The 19,020-nt window shown below is 43.0% G+C and overlaps 1 protein-coding gene across 3 annotated transcripts in view; it reads left to right on the forward strand.

Annotated features, from left to right (window-relative positions):
- Positions 1-19,020, forward strand: part of MYO7A (myosin VIIA) — a 199,889-nt gene that overhangs the window by 58,411 nt on the left and 122,458 nt on the right. For all 3 annotated transcript variants that reach the window (XM_067466470.1, XM_067466469.1, XM_067466471.1), the window contains 2 exons: positions 5,386-5,499; positions 7,623-7,775. In XM_067466470.1, coding sequence (XP_067322571.1) covers positions 5,386-5,499; positions 7,623-7,775 — 267 coding nt within the window. The remainder of the gene's footprint in view (positions 1-5,385; positions 5,500-7,622; positions 7,776-19,020) is intronic.

Consider the following 19,020-nt stretch of genomic DNA (forward strand, 5'->3'; position numbering starts at 1 on the left):
GCCACGCATTGCTGTGGCCAAGCTTCACTCCCTCTTTCTCTTTCTCTTTCTCTTTCTCTTTCTCTTTCTCTTTCCCTTTCCCTTTCCCTTTCCCTTTCCCTTTCCCTTTCCCTTTCCCTTTCCCTTTCCCTTTCCCTTTCCCTTTCCCTTCCCCTTCCCCTTCCCCTTCCCCTTCCCCTTCCCTTCCCTTCCCTTCCCTTCCCTTCCCTTCCCTCCCTCCCTCCCTCCCTCCCTCCCTCCCTCCCTCCTTCCTTCCTTCCTTCCTTCCTTCCTTCCCCTTTTTCTTTCATTCTCTCCTTCCTTCTCTTTCTCTTCCCTTCCTTCCCGTTTCTTTCCCTTCCTCTTTCTCCCAGTATTCCTTCTCTACCGATTATTGGACTGCAACTCCCAGCAGTCCTCCTGATCCATCTGCCTACCTACTTACCTATCTCTAATCTATCTATCTGGAGGGTTGCTGGGAGTTGCAGTCCAGGTGTCGCACCTCAGAGTAGATGCACCTTGCTGAAAAGTCTTTATAGTTTATTAAAAATAAAAGGTAAAAAATTCTTAAAAGCAAAGGCAATGTTCCAAAAGATCAATATAAAAAGATCAATATAAAATAGCACTTTGAAGATTAATCCAAAAAGGCACCAGCAAAGCAAAAACCCAAGAGAACTTGAGAAAGTCCTGAAAATGTGAACACAAGAACTGCAAGATAATAATTATTAAACAAATAATTTTGTTTAATTGGTTAAACAAAAAGTTGCTTTGACAAAGGTTTGGTCTCAAACACACTGCTTAATACCCTTTGCAAAACATGAAGGCGTTTCTTTGTCCTCTGGCCTCCTTCTTGTTAGCTATTCTCACACTCCTTCGAACTCTGAATTCCAAATGGTCAGCCCGATCTATGGTTTCCATTTCGTCAAGGTCAGTCTGTTCGTTAGTGTCAGCCTGTTTCTCTGCTTGCTAATTATCAGGCTGAGAACTATCCTCCTTCTCTGAGTCAGTCTGCACCTGTACCTGGCTATTTTCAGTATCAACACTCTCATTCCTTGCTGTGGGAAACTGCACTTCTTCACTGTCTGTAACAGGGACGTCTATAACAGGTACATTTTGAACCAGACTGTGAACCCGAGTCCCATCATCCTCATCAGAGACACTCTGTGGTTCCAGCTGAGTCACAACACCAGGAATAGGAAATGGGAAATATGCAGGGATGGGGATGCTCTCAAAGAAATCCAAGGAGAAGAAAGCTTCCATCTTGGAAGAAGTGCATTTGGATCGTCCTCCTCTCTTAAAGGGCCTGGTCTAGTGGATTCTGGGAGCTGTAGTCCAAAAGAGAGTGTGGATATGCTTTTTTGTGTTTTGTTTGCCAGGGGGAGTTGTCTTTGCACATGCGCTGTAGCGTCTTTTTACTTTTTTGGCCTTTTAAGTCCCTTTGGTTGCGTTTTTTAGTGTTTTATGAGTGATAGTCACTTGTTGGCCTGATAGGTGTATTGTGTCCAAATTTGGTGTCAATTCGTCCAGTAGTTTTTGAGTTATGTTAACCCCACAAACAAACATTACATTTTTATTTATATAGATGGTGTATGGTGCTGATATAATGTTGAGGATGGTGCATTTAGACATAGTAGCTTTTTCATGAACAATGAAACAAGGAAGGGACACCATATACATAGGAGTTGAGGCTGTAAAGGATAAGGCATTTGGTTTCCAGGCTGTATGGCCACGTTCTAGCTGCATTTTCTCATAATGTTTCACCTGCATCTGCTGCTGGCATGTTTAGAGGATCTGGTGATCCTCTAAACAAGTGGAATATGTGTGTGTGTGTGTGTGTGTGTGTGGAATGTCCAGGGTGGGGGAAAAGAGCCTTGTCTGCTAAACTAGTTCGAATTAACAAGCTTGGAAGTAGTCTGGCCTTTGTTCTCTTTGAATTGTTTGTGGCCTGGAGGCATCCTTTGTCTGAATATTCTTAGTGGGTCTGTAGATTGTTTGTAGATAGATGAGCTGGAGATGTCTCTGCCTTGGCCCTTTCACTATTGGCTGCTATTTCCCGGTGGATGTCAGGTGGTGCAATACTGGCTAAACAGTGTAATTTCTCCAGTGGTGTAGGGTGCAGACACCCCGTGATAATGCGGCATGTCTCATTAAGAGCCACATCCACTCTTTTAGCATGGTGAGATGTGTTCCACACTGGGCATGCATACTCAGCAGCAGAGTAGCATACACATGTCTTCACTGTGTCTGGTTGTAATCCCCAGGTTGTGCCAGTCAGCTTTCATATGATATTGTTTCTAGCGCCCACTTTTTGCTTGATTTTCAGGCAGTGCTTCTTGTAGGTCAGAGAATGGTCCAGGGTGACTCCCAGGTATTTGGGTGCGCTGCAATGCTCCAGTGGGATTCCTTCCCAGATAATCCTCAGAGCTCGGGATGCTTATCTGTTCTTAAGGTGAAAGGCACATGTCTGTGTTTTAGATGGTTTAGGGATCAGCTGGTTTTCCCTGTAATAGGTGGTAAGGGCACCTAGGGTTTCGGAGAGCTTCTTTTCAACCATCTCAAAGCTCCCTGCTTGAGCGGTAATGGCACGATCATCAGCATAGATGAAGCTCTCTGTTCCTTCTGGCAGTGGCTGGTCATTTGTGTAGATGTTGAACATGGATGGAGCAAGCATGCTCCCCTGAGGCAGGCCGTTCTTCTGTTTCCACCATCTGCTTCTCTGGTCCTGGAACTCAACAAAAAAACTCCTGTTTTGTAGCAGGTTTCCTACGAGGCGGGTGAGGTGATCCGAATTGTCAGGGCTCCCGCCTGAGGTGGCGGGAGTTAAAAGACCTCTGACAATCCAAAACAACTCCGCCGGACGGTTCTTTGCAGACGCAATAGTGGCCGCAAAGAAGGTTTTCTTTGCGGCCTTTATTGCCGCGGCATATGCCCTAAGAAAGGACACAAACCGTGCTCGATTTGACTCGCTCGGATCCGAACGCCACACGCTCTCTAGTTCCCTCTTCCTTCGCTTCATCACTGCCAGCTCCTCAGTAAACCAAGGGGCTGGTTTAGCTCGGCTACTTGAGAGGGGACGTTCCGGAGCAATCATGTCAATAGCCCTGGCCATCTCCCCATTCCAGAGAGCGACCAAGGCTTCGACATGGTCGCCTACCGAGGTGGCGGGAAAATCCCCAAGAGCCGTCAGGAATCCATTTGGATCCATCAGCCTCCTGGGGTGGACCATCTTAATGGGTCCTCCACCTTTGCAGAGGTTAGGGGGCGCAGTGAGCCTAAATCTGATCAGGAAGTGGTCGGTCCATGGCAACGGAGAGATGGACAACTCCTCCACACCGCCACCCTGTTCCCATCCCTGGCAGAAAACCAAGTCCAATGTGTGTCCAGCACAGTGGGTGGGGCCAGCTATTTGTTGGGACAGCCCCATGGTTGCCATGGCAGACATGAAGTCCTGAGCCGCACCTGTGAGGGTCGCCTCGGCATGGATATTGAAGTCTCCCAGCACAAGGAGCTGTTGAGACTCCAACGCCAGGCTCGAGACCACCCCCGCTAGCTCAGGTAGGGAGACTGTAGTGCAGCGAGGTGGACGGTACACTAGCAGAATCCCTATTCTGTCCCGGTCACCCACCCTCATGTAGACGCATTCAAAATTTGTGGTCTGCGGGATGGGGCACCTGGTCAGATGGATGGAATCTCTATAGACCACTGCGACCCCGCCTCCCCGACCTCCGGATCTCGGTTGGTGCTGCACGGAGAAGCCTGGAGGACAGAGCTGGGTCAGATTTACTCCTCCAGCTTCATCCAGCCAGGTCTCCGTGATGCACGCCAGATCTGCCCGCTCGTCCAGGATTAGGTCCTGGATCCAGGTCATTTTTCCGTTGACAGATCTGGCGTTCAACAGCACCACCTTCAGTCCAGAGGGTCCGCTCACCTGGTTACACCAATTTACCTTAGGAGACCGATTTGGAATTGTTAATGTGGATAAATGGTCCGAATTTGGCCGAATTTGAGGTCTCCTTTTCCCGCATCTCCTCCTTCCCACCATGACCTCTATGGGGGCCCCTCGGCTAGTGGAACACCTCCCCTCCTCCGTGCCGCAGTTCATGACCAAGGTCTTAGTCTCTGTTTCACCAGTTGTTTGGACTGTTGGCGTTTTTTCTTGCCAGTTGCCTTGGTTTTCTTTATCCCCCCTCCCCTCCTCATTGTTCTTCACAGGCTCCAGCCCACTTCCTCCCTTGCCCCTTTCACCAGTCAATACTATCAGTACACTTCGGTGGATGGTAGTGATACAAATGGTAAACGTTTAGCCGCGAAAGTAAGATGATACCTAAAGTGCTAGAGTCTTAAAGTGCAACAATAGTAAACTCCACGGCTACGAGCCACTAGGGCGATTCATAAGGTGCAGGATCTTAAAGTGCAACAAAAAACCCAGAAACTGGCCCTCGACACTACTAAAGTGCGGCAGGAGGGATCGGGGAAGGGGTAAAGTGCAAAAACAGTTGGCAGCAGAGGCAGGATTGTATTTTGCTATTTTAATGTTTTAGTGTGATTTAGAATATGATGTTTTAATGACTGTCTGTAATATTGATGTTGGAAACCGGCCTGAGTCCCTCGAACTGCTAAATAAATAAATAAATTCACATTTCACGGACTTGCTGTTTTGAGTTTTTTCAAAAAATATGAATTTAAAATATACAAGTAGCGAAGGAACACTGTATACCCATTACCTGTGAGGACCCCCACGTGGATTTGGTGGTCGTGGGAGGGAGGGAAGAGAGGAGTGGGGGGAGCCACTCCTCGGAGGGGACGGTCCTACACCTCACACACACTGAGGCAGTGCATATATAGCGTCCCTACTTCGCGGATTTTCACTTCTCACAGGTGGTCCTAGAACGTAATACCTGCGATAAGTGAGGGAACATTGTAATGGCAAAAACGTTATGATAGCTGAGAAACAATCCCTGTCTTTTTTCTCTCAATCTCGTTCAATCAATTGCTTGCCCATTTAAGAAAGAAAATGGCACAGATATCAGGAATCAACAACCGTGGCAACATTAAATACCAAAGACAGAGTAATCCAAGCAATATTTCCTTTTGAATTTATATATAAGATTGAGAAAGTTGAAGAAAGTTGACATGAAGAAAGTTCTAGAGATATATTGACCACTAAAAAGGCAAATAAACGGACGTGAGAGCAAATGAAGTCTGAGTTATTTCCTTGTTTTCAAATCTGTATTGCATTATGGATTTTGAAAGAGTAAACATTGATTTTAATTATATATTGCATTGGTATTTAGGTTTTAGGTCAGAAGAGATTGCAAAGGAATCCTTAATCATATTCAGAAGTATGTTGTTGCCCTTGCTTTTGTTAAAAAAGTGAAATGTTTCCAATCCTATCTTTCCTTTCAGGGGGATTATGTATGGATGGACCTCAAGACCGGGCGGGAATTTGATGTTCCCATTGGAGCTGTGGTCAAGCTTTGTGATTCCGGGCAGATCCAAGTGGTAGACGATGAAGGAAATGTATGTATGGAAATGCACCATTTGGGTATTTTATTCTCCATCCTTTTTACTGATTTCAGTTTGAGAGCTTCCAGATTGCACAATTGCAGCAGTCTGATCCCAGTTTAACTGCTATGACAACATCCTATGTAATCCTGTTATTTGTAGTTTGGGAAGGTTCCTATAATTGTCCCTTTTCTGCCCGTGTAGTTGCCCATTGCAGTTGGTGAAGGTCAGGCGTATCAAACACATTTTCATTGAGAGCCATATTAGCCTTATGGTTGCCTTTAAAGGGCTATTAAATCTATGGACAAAGAATCTGAGAATACAGAAAGCCAACTATATAGATACAGTTGTGGATCGGGCTGTAGCACAGCTAGTTAGTAGCCAGCTGCATTAAATCACTACTGGCCAAGAGGTCATGAGTTCAAAGCCAGCCCAGGTTGGAGTGAGCTCCCAACCATTAATAGTCTACCTAGCTGTTGACTTATGCAGCCCGAAAGACAGTTGCATCTGTCAAGTAGGAAATTTAGGTACCGCTTTAATTTAAATAATTTAAATAATTTACAACACCATAAAAACCTTCCTGCAGCATGCATAAGAATGAGGAAGTACTCCATCAAGTACTCGATGTCACAAGTAGATGGCGAAGCAACAGCTCCCCCTATTGCCGGAATCGAGCATACCCTCTTGAAGCCGGGAAGCTGGAATGTTAAATTGCCTCTGTGTCTGTCTATATATGTTGTATGTCTAATGACATTGAATGTTTGCCATATATATTTGCATTGCAATCTGCCCTGAGTCCCCTCCAGGCTGAGAAGAGTGGGATATAAATACTGTAAATAACTAAATTTTATATATATATATATATATATATATATATATATATATACGGATACAGATGGCCAGCTTTATGTTTTACATAGTGGTCAGTGCTCTTTAGTGTTTACCCAAGTTGGATCCCTAGATTTTATTGAATGACAGCTCCCATCAGTTTGGATTATCTGTCATGCAGATTGGGGATAATGGGAATTGCAACCCAACAAGACTTGTGGCTCTGAGGCTGATCAAAGGCTAAAGGGCATTTTAAAATTAGACATTGTATCCACAAGCCCTGTTTCTAAATTCAAGCCCCATCATCCTAACTAAACAGAACAAATAGCCTTCCAAATCTTCATGTATCCCAACTCCCATTAACTCTAGTCATGATTTTTAATGATGAGGAATATAGGAGTTGTAGTCCAGCATCTGAAGGGCCACGAAAAGTGACATGACCAAGATTTGGACCATAGGTCTTGAGTTTGACACATGTGGTGAAAGTCAATCTATTAATCTGCCATCAGATATTGCTCCAGACTCTTCACAATTGTACAGTGGCAGTGTTACCAGCTATTCAAATCTTTTTTTGAGGGACATTGAATGAGTATAATTTGTTTTATTATTACGCTTCCTCCTTCTTCCTCTCCTCCTCCTTCTCTTACAAAATCCTTTGCGTGATGACATGCCTGAACCTTTGGGGAAACTATATTGTCTGGCTTTACTTCGGAGCTATCTGTATACCTTCTGTTAAGATTAAGACTCTTAGCAGACAGAGGCACTTTAGGCAAGGTGAAAAGATAACCAAATGTGTTTACTGAAACAAGATGAATACTGGGTTAACTTCACCTGAGACTATCATAAGGTAACTTAATACAAAAGGAGATTTTGGAATCTTTGAAAGTCTTTTGCCTATGCTGTAAAGTGATGGGTTATAAGTTGTTATTTATGAACTGTCTTAAGCTTCTCTCCTGTGAAGCTTAGGTTAGCCAAAAGCTTCCGTTGTCCTTTGGACTGTTGGTATAATAATACTGCTAAATGCAGGTGCTAAGAATGCCTGTTTGAATTGCTTGGGCCTAGGATACCAGCCAATATCTGTAGCTCTGCTGCAGAAAAAAGGAGGAGTCCAGCAGGAGCTCTATACAGGGAAATGGAATAGACCAACTAAGACCGGCCTCTGGGGGGATTTTAAGCTCCACCCAAAACCTAATATAAAGGAAGGTGTCTACACTATTGGGAAGGACTATAAATAGGGGGAACTAAAGCAGAGGAGAAGAGAAGGCAGAGCCAAGACTTCACATGTTGAGTTTCACATTCTACCTTTCCAGGAGCACTGGATATCCCCCCAGAATGCCAGCCACATCAAACCAATGCACCCAACCTCTATCCATGGTGTGGAGGACATGATCCGCCTGGGAGACCTGAACGAGGCCGGCATCCTGCGCAATTTGCTCATTCGCTATCGGGAGCATCTGATATATGTGAGTGTCTCTCTGTCCTAGTGTCCTAGTTCTATTTCCTCTAAAATGCCTCCCTTCTGGATGATGTATATCCCTCATGACAGAGATTTGGAATAAAAATGAGAGTTACTGCACTGAGTTGAGTAAGTCCCATCGATGATGGATAAGTGGATACAGGATGACACCCATAGCACTTCACATGATCATAGGTAATCATCAAAAATAGCCATATAAGATAAGGCTGGCTGACCCTGATCAAAGTTGATCTTCATAGTTTTCTTTTTGGAAGAATAGATGTAGGGCTGAGAGAACAGGAGATTTCTTAAGGCTGCTCATTTCTGTATTGTCGAAGGCTTTCATGGCCGAAATCACTGGGTTATTTTTTCGGGCTACATGGCCATGTTCTAGAGGCATTCTCTCCTGACATTTTGCCCACATCTATGGCAAGCATCCTCAGAGATTGTGAGACCTCACTACATCTAAGGATGCTTGCTATAGATGCAGGCGAAACATCAGGAAAGAATGCCTCTAGAACATGGCCATATAGCCCGAAAAAACCTACAACAACCAGGTTTGTATTTCTGTAGTGATTTGAGTAGTGTTTTCGAACGGAGCCTATTCACTTGCTTTCTTTCCTATCCCATTCCACTTTATCAAGCAGTATTGTCTTAATTTATGAGTTGTGCTGTCTCATAATATGGACAAAGTATAATTGTTGTTGTTGTTTATTTTTTCAGCCGCTTCCAACTCTTGTGACCTCCTGGACCAGCCCACGCCAGAGCTCTCTGCCAGCTGTGGCCACCCTCAGCTCCTTCAAGGTCAAGCCAGTCACTTCAAGGATAGCCTCCATCCATCTTGCCCTTGGTTGGCCCCTCTTCCTTTTTCCTTCCATTTTCCCCAGCATCATTGTCTTCTCTAAGCTTTCCTGTCTTCTCATGATGTGGCCAAAGTACTTCATCTTTGCCTCTACTATTCTTCCTTCCAATGAGCAGTCGGGATTTATTTCCTGAAGTATGGACTGGTTGGATCTCCTTGTGGTCCACGGCACTCTCAGAATTTTCCTCCAGCACCACAGTTCAAAAGCGTCTATCTTCCTTCGTCCAGCCTTCCTTATGGTCCAGCTCTCACATCCATAGGTTACACAAAGTATAATAGCCTCAGTCTAATCATTTTGAATTCTAGATAAAGCTGAGAGGTGGTTTGTGTTAGAACCCTTTTATCGATCATTTTGACAGTCCTGGCCATTGATTGATCTCTTTTCTGGCACCACATTCCAAATGAGTTCTCTTCCTACATGGTTTTTTCATTGTGTGGTTTCACATCCAACACAGAAATCAAAAGTATGATAGTATGGGTGACCCAGCAATGATATTCCCCATAGTCACCTACGGATGTGAGAGCTGGACTATAAGGAAGGCTGAGCGAAGGAAGAGAGATGCTTTTGAGCTGTGGTGTTGGAGGAAAGTTCTGAGAGTGCCTTGGACTGCGAGAAGATCCAACCAGTCCATCCTCCAGGAAATAAAGCCCGACTGCACATTGGAGGGAAGAATAGTAGAGGCAAAGATGAAGTACTCTGGCCACATCATGAGAAGAAAGAAAAACTTAGAGAATACAATGATGCTGGGGAAAATGGAAGGGAAAAGGAAGAGGGACCAACCAAGGGCAAGATGGATGGATGGCATCCTTGAAGTGACTGGATTGACCTTGAAGGAGCTGAGGGTGGTGATGGCCGACAGGGAGCTCTGTTGTGGGCTGGTCCATAGGTCACGAAGAGTCGGAAATGACTGAACGAATGAACAACAACAAATGGGTGACCCTGATCTTGATATTCAGTCATATATCTTTTCAACTGAGAAACATATTTAGTTCCTTCATTGCTGCCTTTCCAAGTATAGTCCTGACTATTGCCACTATTTTAATTTATAATGTAGTCAAGCTATAGAAAATATTTGACTATTTTGACATCTTCATCATCCTCTTTAAAGCAGTACAAACTATATGTGGATGTTATGGAACTCCACCATCCTATGCTTTCCTGAAGTCCTTCCTGATGTTTAATCTTCTAATTCCTGGGCATATAAACTATGGCGACCTGCTGTCCTTTGGTGAAAGGGCAAACAACTGTGATGTCTCTTTTTTCCTCCTGAAATCCCTTTCAGTATCTGAGAGCCATCAGCCACTTTGGTCCCCTCCACCACTTCAATCTTCTTTTCTCTAGGATAAGCCTAAAGCCTTTTCTGAAAGGATTCCTCCTCTTGGCTACATCTTATTTAACACCCATTCCTTCTGAGCTTCTATCCATTGCAGCCATTTGTTAAGTAAAAGCCTAATTATGCAGCCTTGGGGACTAGAAACTTGTTGTTAATTTTTAAAAAACCATAAAAACCCAAATCTTAACATTCCCTAGATTTTGAATCTGGTGTGAAGACCAATTTCTATATTCTTTCCACGTGTTGTTTTTGTTTTGATTCCTTTGTTTTGATTTTGTTTATTTGTATCCAGCCTTTCCCCAAGAAATTGGAGATCAGACACAAATTAAAAAAAACTTATAAGATTTTAATGTGTTACCTAGTGATACAGTTTTCTTATTGTGAATTAGTGATTGTTGTGACATCTCAAACACTTAGGATTAAAGTGTTTTGATTTCTGAGTACTTTGGATATTGGAATACAGTACCAGTATTTGCATATACTTATGGAGTATCTTGGAGATGAGACTGAAGTCTAAACATGCAATTCATTGATGTTTCCTATACACCTTATACACATAACCTGAAAATAATTTTAAACAATATAATTTAATAATTTTGTACACGAATTTATTTATTTATTACTAGCCATACCCTGCCACACGTTGCTGTGGCTCACATGGGGGTTCTGTGTGGGAGGTTTGGCACAATTCTATCGTTGGTGGGGTTCAGAATGCTCTGTGATTGTAGGTGAACTATAAATCCCAGCAACTACAACTCCCAAATGTCAAGATTCTATTTTCCCCAAACTCCACCAGCGTTCACATTTGAGCATATTGAGTATTCGTGTAGAGTTTGGTCCAGATCCATCATTTTTTAAGTCCACAGTGATCTCTGGATGTAGGTGAACTACAACTCCAAAACTAAAGGACATTGCCCACCAAACCCTTCCAGTATTTTCTGTTGGTCATGGGAGTCCTTAGTGCCAAGTTTGGTTCAATTACATTGTTGGTGGGGTTCAGAATGCTCTTTGATTGCAGGTGAACTATAAATCCCACCAACTACACACACACCCCTCTGAATTTTAGCAATAGATAGAGCAAGCAACAGAAATATTTGCAAAACTCCTCCACCCCAGTGTCATATTTAAAATGATGCAGTTCATCATTAATTGCAACTTGCAAACAGGTTTCTGTCATTTGTTGTCCAAGGGAGAGGCTGGGCATCTTTGGCTTCCCCACCATGCATTAAGTATTAATTAAGTATGTGCAACACTGCCCTGGATATCTTTTTCTTAGCAGGAGTTTAACCCTGAAGCAGTGATGAATTTTTAATCAGATTAGCAACTCTAGGCTCTCCAATGGCTCTGGCGGGTTCGTCTCCTTGCCGGGACCCCTCCTGTGTCCTCTGGCAAAGGCCCAACACACTGTTTGTCATCAGAGCGTCCTAGCCGGCCCAAAGCATGCGATCTTTGGGAAGGGCTTTTTCTCTGTTGTGTGGTTGGTTAGGACATAAGAGAAGTCTGCGGCTGCCCACAATGTCAAATATCATCCCATAGAAAACTAGGATGGCCGCCAATGTGATACCTCTTCCCTGCCCAAAAGTAAAGGTTTTCCCAGGACATAAAGTCTAGTCGTGTCCATCTCTGGGGCTTGGTGCTCTTCTCCATTTCTAAGCCGAAGAACCAGCATTGTCCATAGACACCTCCAAGGTCTTGTGACTGGCATGACTGCATGGAGCGCCGTTACCTTCCCGCTGGAGCAGTACCTCTTGATCTACTCATATATGCACGTTTAGGTTAGCAGAAGCTGGGGCTAACAGCGGGAGCTCACCCCACTCCCTGGATTTGAACCTTTCAGTCAGCAAGTTCAGCAGTTTAACCTACTGCACCACCGAAGGCTCCTTGCCCCCAAAAGGACCATATAGGACCAAATATAGTCTTCCCTCTAGATTTGTGGTTTTGACCTTAGTGGATTTGAACGTTTAGGTGCTCCAATGTGACTCTACTTTTAACTTCCTTCAATCATGCTGGAAAACCTAGAGATTTCTGGAAATCACTTCTCTAAGGGCCGCAATGGCACTGCGGTTAAAGCTGCTGAATGTGCTGAGTGAAAGGTTGATGGTTCGAATCCGTGGGATGGGGTGAGCTCCCACTGTCAGCCCCAGCTCCTGCCAACCCAGCAGTTCAAAAACATGCAAATGTGAGTAGTTCAATAGATACTGCCTCGGCTGGAAAGTAAATTGTTGCATTGAATCCATTTGTTGCGCAGTAGCAATGTCCAGCATGACCAAAAAAGCCCAATGCCAAAGACACAGACCAGTCAGAAGAAATAAAACAGTAGAACTTTACTCTTGGTTGCAGAGTTGAAAATAAAACAGTTTGGTACACTTACATTGTCTCTGTAAGTAATACAGAACAAATGTTCTGTGTTATAAATTATAGAGCATAACAAAAGTACATAGTTACTTCACCATTGCATAAGCTTCTTGCATCTGCTCTCCAGCAAGTCAAACAGCTAACTGCTAACAGTTTGCAAAAGCCTCAAAAACTGTTACATTCAAGAGGCGTGGCCCAGCCTTGCTGAGCTGAGCTAGTATTTCAGCTGCAGTTAATCATCAACACTTTGCAAGGCTTTTCTGCAAGGCTTTCTTTAACACACACACACTGAACTTATAACAATATACCGTAATATAAATGGCCCTCCATGCAGTCATGCTGGCCACACAACCCAGGAGTTGTTTATGAACAACACAGCTTACTTCTCTAGAAATCTCTAAATCCCCCTATGCAATTTTGTGTTCAGCTTCCAGCAGAGGTTGGCACTATGAGGAAAACAATTGCTTATTTCGTAGTTTAAACTTTTGCATCATATAGTGTCCTAAATGTGCCTTGCATTAATCTCCAGCTCAGTTGCCCACACCTCTCTTTTATTGTCTTTCTTGTCCTCCCTGATAGCTCTTCATATTCAACCCTAACCTCTGTCAGCACTATGCCACAAAGTTTATTCACCCTTGCACACATGTGTACATAGGTGGAACAACACATCACATACATGCACCTAGAGAAGCCAGGATAGGGATAGAGCTATGGACAGAAGACATTACCTGAACAATAGGTAGAGTGTGGTGTAATGTAAATCATGGGTAGTTCACATTTTTATCAGCCCACACACTGTCTTGCCAGAGGAAAAGAAATATGCCATGCAGATAATCAATAAAGAACAAGAAGTTAACTCTTCATAATGCAGAGTGTTCTGTCACGCACTGGGCCTGTAATAATTGTCTTTTGAAATAGGACATGCACCTTGTGCCCAGCGGGAAGCCAGGGTGCCACAAAAGAGGCCCTCGAGGATTTTCCTGAAGAAATGGTCTTTAGATGGCTTGAAAGGTTTAAAAAAGTCCTTTATTATTGAACAAATTAAACAGATATTTCTCAAATCTTCAATGAGTCAAACAAATTTTTCAAGGGTTTAAATCAACTGGTGGCTTCCTTAATCTTGTCCACAAGGGACAGGCAACTGTCTTCGTTAATTGTTCTTATACTTTGAGAGGAAAACCCCTTTTAAACCTCTCCCAGACTGTCTGTTATCTAAGTTTTGATGGTGTGGGATCTACTACCAATTCCAAACTGCGTCTTGGTACAGAGCAAACCTACCAGACAAAGCTTGTAGATTCTCCAGCTGGAGTTCTTTGGGTCTGTAAAGCTGTTTTCCCTCTGGAATTTCTTTAAGACTTTAGGGCTGTTTCCCTCAGATGCTGTAAGGCTGAGAGGCTGCAAGCTCCCAGCCAAAGCTTTAGGAATTTCCCTCTGGAATGTCTTGAGAAATGAAGCTTTTGTGCAGGTGAATCTTGTTCACGTCCTCTAACTTAGCTTTCCTCACTAAGACTAACTAAAATGCCCCCCTCTTCCCTTCCCATTTCTCTGGGAGAAGGGGCAGATCCAAACTTAACAATGATAGACAGGTGGCTTGCCCTATGACTGCAAACCAAAGGAAACCACCCTTTTGCAGAATCCCTGAAACTTTGGAATGCATGCAAACACTTAATAGAAAGAAAATAAAGTTGGAGCTCCTGGTACAGACATACAGAGGAACATATTTACAATCATGAGATTAGTTGAACTGACTCACACAATTGTTGCACTCCAGAACAGGAACTAGCCCCTCTGACTATAAACACACCACACGTTGAATAAAGGAACAATCCTTTTTATTAAAGCTTAACAAAAAAGCCAAAATGTTTGTAAAGATAGATGAGGTTCCAAAAAGCAATAGGGCATTCAAAGGCAGCCAGATAAAACAGTGTCTTAATTTAGAAATAAAAAAACAATGTCCAAAAAACATGAAATTATAATCTGAGGCAATGATATGCAGACAGAAATCAAGCAAGAAGCAAGAACAGACCAGATGCCGCTAGTCACACTAAAAAGGTAGAAAAATCCATGAAGACGAGACCATTTGAACAGGGATTCCATGAGGCTTATACTTGGTTTCCAAATGATGCCTGATCTGACAAGATTTTCTACAGACAAACCTTAAATCCCAAAAACTGGTTTCGCTTTCCCCCAGACTTCAACTTTGACAAATTCTTTCGGATCTATGTAAACATTGGGCCTCTTGTCTATTCTGGCTAATCTTCAGCCGCCGACTCTGTTTATCTGACTCCTCATTAACTTTAGCAGGTGTCAGACTGTTTTCCAAACTAGAATTTGGAGAGTTCTCAGACGGAGGCAGTAAACCTTTCTCCCAAGGCCTGACAGAAGCATTCTCATGAGAATCTGCCCTTTATTTATTTATTTATTTATTTATTTATTTACATTATTTATATCCCACCAATATCAGCCCGGAGGCGACTCAGGGCGGTGTACATATCGGCACAATTCGATGCCATCAATACATACATTCAAAAAGCAAAAACAGTTAAGTGCATTTAGACAAAAAAGACAATAACAATTTAAAAAGAGCTATATCCTCTCATTCCAATCCTCATCCGTTTCATCGTCTTGGCCATTCCTGGGTCATTCTCCATCTCAAGCTTGAATATCTATTCCGGGGTTCCGAATGCTTGCTCGAAGAGCCAGGTTTTTACTCTCTTCTGAAAAGTCAGGAGGGAGGGGGCTGATCTAATATCCCTAGGCAGGGAGTTCCACAGCCGAGGGACCACCACAGAGAAGGCCCTGTCACTCGTCCCCGCCAAGCGTGCTTGCAAAGCAGACGGGATCGAGAGCAGGGCCTCCTCAGATGATCTTTACTTCCTGGAGGGTTCGTAGGAAGAGATGCGTTCGGATAGGTAGGCTGGGCCGGAACCGTTTAGGGCTTTATAGGCTAAAGCCAGCACTTTGAATTGAGCCCGGTACCTTTCACCGCATACTCCTCCCTGTCAGTGTCATCATGAAACTCATTGACCAATGTGTCTCCATCTTGCACCTCATAATCAGTCCCAGCATCCCCCACATCAGAAGCAACAGGGCACTGACTTCCCTCCTCATTACCCACATCAGACACAGAAAGATCAGGAGACTGAAACACATTCACAGGTTCAAGCACAAGCTCAGGTTCAATCACAGCTGAGTCCCAACAACAATGTCCTTTTGAGAGATATATAAATGGTCTTTCGGTGTCCATGCGGAATATCTCCTTTCAGCAGCTCATGAAGCAAGAACTATCTCTCTCTCTCTCTTTCTGTAAGCACCTGAACAGCTCAAGCCTAAATATGTAACTGTTGCCCAAACTCCCAGGCTCAGCTAGCTCCCCCGGCGTGGCCCAACCAATCAGCTTTGTGTTTTGCATTTTACAGTTAACACACTCACCAAACGATTTCTTACACGCTCCAACATAGAGCACTGTAATTATAGTCGTCCCTCATGTGTCCCTAACCCTAGAAAATGTGAAGGGTTGTGAAGGGTTGTTTGTACTCTAAATCAGGATGAGCAACATAAAGGTTTAGCAGGCTTTCTGGATGTGGGGTTGTGGTTACATTTGGTTCTTGTGGGTTTTTTTCGGGCTATAGGGCCATGTTCTAGAGGCATTTCTCCTGACGTTTCGCCTGCATCTATGGCAAGCATCCTCAGAGGTAGTGAGGTTACATTTATTTAGCAAATTATAAATGTATCTCCTGGTTGTCCTGTGTAACCTGTCCTTTTACTGTTTTCCATGGGTTCATCTATTTGGTGTTTGTTTTGGGAAGCTATCTGTTGAGTATGAGAAGTATGGTGTGTGGCCATCTCTCTCCTAAGAAACCTTCATGTGCCTTTGTCTCGGAGAACAGGATTGGGATCTGTCAATAACCTTTTCCCCCTTCTTCTGCCTCCTGTTCAAAATTTTAGACTAACTGTGGCGGGAGGGTAAGTATTACCTACCAAACTTCTAAATGATCTCATCTTCACAAACATGCATTATTATTCACATTGTCATCTGCTTCGCCATTGATGGACACCGGGCATTTTTCACTGGGCTGCTTTGTCTGCATGAACTCATTTGTTTGAGCTTCATTTTCAATTTTTTTGCTGCACAACTTTGCCAAAAGCACAGGCCTGAGAGATAGCAAACAGCCTAAACTACAACATGAAGATATTGCTAAGGTTTTGTTCCCATTTTAATAAGTGTCACCGGGTCATTGAAAGGCTTAATATATATGTGCACAGTTCAATGTTGCATGCATAAAAGTTCAGGATTCTGTTTTGTGTCTTGCTTGTTCTCCAAACCAAGTTCTACTTTGTGGGTGCACAGAATATCTAGTTTCTGATAAAGTTACTTTTTAGATAAGAATTTCTTTGGAATTGTCCAGTCAAGATGCCTGGGAATTATGAGAACAATGGTCCAAAAAGTGGTATTTTTATACTCTGAAAATCAGTAAGTATATTCTTCAAAAAATGACTTCTTTCAGTCTTGGAATGTGGTGACCATCATCATCATCATCATCATTTCATAACTTATTAATCGCCCTCCATACGAGAATGCTCTAGGCGATTTACAGCTAAATTATAAAAGATAAAATGCATACATACAAAAATTAAAAATTAACAGAGATCAAATGCTCTAGTAAAAAGCCAGGTCTTAAGTGCAAGAGTAAAAGGTCCTAAGTCACGCATGGCTCTCATGTAGGGTGGCAAGGAATTTCATAAGGCAGGAGCAGAAATAGAAAAAGCCCTGCATCTGGTCCTTTCCAAGTGCACTTCTCTAAAACCCGGTATATGGAGTAAGTCACGTTGGGCTGGTCGTTGCGACCTCCGATGATGGGAGAAGGAGAGGCGGTCCCTAAGGTACGATGGACCCTGGCCGTAAAGAGTTTTAAAGGTCAGAACTAGCATCTTATACAGGCCACGGTACTCAGTTGGAAGCCAATATAAATGTTGCAGCACTGGTGTTATATGGCATTTCATGGGCGTTCTTGTGAGTAACCTGGCTGCCGCATTCTGAACAATACGGAGCTTTCGGGTCCATGAAACATGAAACACTAACTGGCATTTAAGGATGGATCTTTGAAAAATATGCCAAAAAAACTGTTGGAATATCATGATAATCCAGTTCTAATTTGATCCAGGACTGGCGAGAAATTTCATCCTTTGGGGTTTGTTCTGTGAAAAATTACACATGACTTTTTGAGTAGGAAACCAGCATTTTCAATGCGAAAGTATTTATAATAATTTATTTATTTATTTATCGTGTCATCAGCAACCATATACCATTGTATTACATTTCTAACAGAACAAAACATACAAACAGATAAAAAAGCACAAATTTTGCAAACATGGTAGTTGATTAAATGTCCTTTGACCAGTATCTGGCCACACTTGGAGTGCCTCTGGTGTTGCTGCAAGAAGGTCCTCCATTGTGCATGTAGCAGGGCTCAGGTTGCATTGCAGCAGGTTTGCTCTTCTCCGCACTCGCATGTCGTGGATTCCACTTTGTAGCCCCATTTCTGAAGGTTGGCTCTGCATCTTGTGGTGCCAGAGCGCAGTCTGTTCAGCGCCTTCCAAGTCGCCCAGTCTTCTATGTGCCCAAGGGGGAGTCTCTCATATGGTATCACCCAGGGATAGAGGTGCTGGGTTTGAGCCTGCCACTTTTGGACTTTGGCTTGCTGAGGTGTTCCAGCGAGTGTATAATAATAATAATAATAATAATAATAATAATAATAATAATGCAAAGACTCTGGCACAAGCCAATCAAGGTGGTCCCAGTGCTGATTGGCACACTGGGTGCAGTGCCCAAAGACCTTGGCCTGCACTTAAACACAATCGGTGCTGACAAAATTACCATCTGCTAGCTGCAAAAGGCCACCCTACTGGGATCTGCACACATTATTCGCCGATACATCACACAGTCCTAGACCCTTGGGAAATGTCCAATGCGTGATCCAATACAACAGCCAGCAGAGTGTCTGCTGTGGACTCATCTTGTTGTGATTATTATTATTATTATTATTATTATTATTATTGCGAAAGGCCACCTTACTTGGATCTGCTCGCATCATTCGAAAATACATCATACAGTCCTAGATGCTTGGGAAGTGTTCGACTTGTGATTTTTTGATACGAAATTCATCATGTATATATCTCATTTGCTGTGACATACTGTGCTTTTGTGTCAGTAAAATAATAATAATAATAATAATAATAATAATAATAATAATAATAAATTTTATATTCTGCACTATCTCCCTGGAGGGCCTCGGGGCAGTTTCCAAACCAAAAAGGCAAACATTCAATGCCTAAACATAATAATAATACACCCATAATAACAAAAATTGACAAACCAACATATAAAAGCAAATTATAACTTAACAACTAAAATGAAATTAAAAACACAACCTATTATATCAGACATGAAACAAAAAATCAGATATCAAACATCAAACAGAAGTGTCAATTTCCCAGTTCCTTGGGGGCAAATAAGATTGATCATTGCTCAAGAGGGTTATTGAGTTGGTGGAGAAAACAGGACACGGATATAGATGGCAACTATTAATCAGAGGTATAATGGTAGTATTATCATCTATTCCTCCTCCTCATAAGCCAATGAACAAAGGTATGTCTTCAGCTGTTTCTTGAAGTTGGGGAGATCCTCTGTGATTCTGTTC

This window comes from Anolis sagrei, chromosome 3 (assembly GCF_037176765.1).
Source record: "Anolis sagrei isolate rAnoSag1 chromosome 3, rAnoSag1.mat, whole genome shotgun sequence".
NCBI classification, from domain to species: Eukaryota; Metazoa; Chordata; class Lepidosauria; order Squamata; family Dactyloidae; genus Anolis; species Anolis sagrei.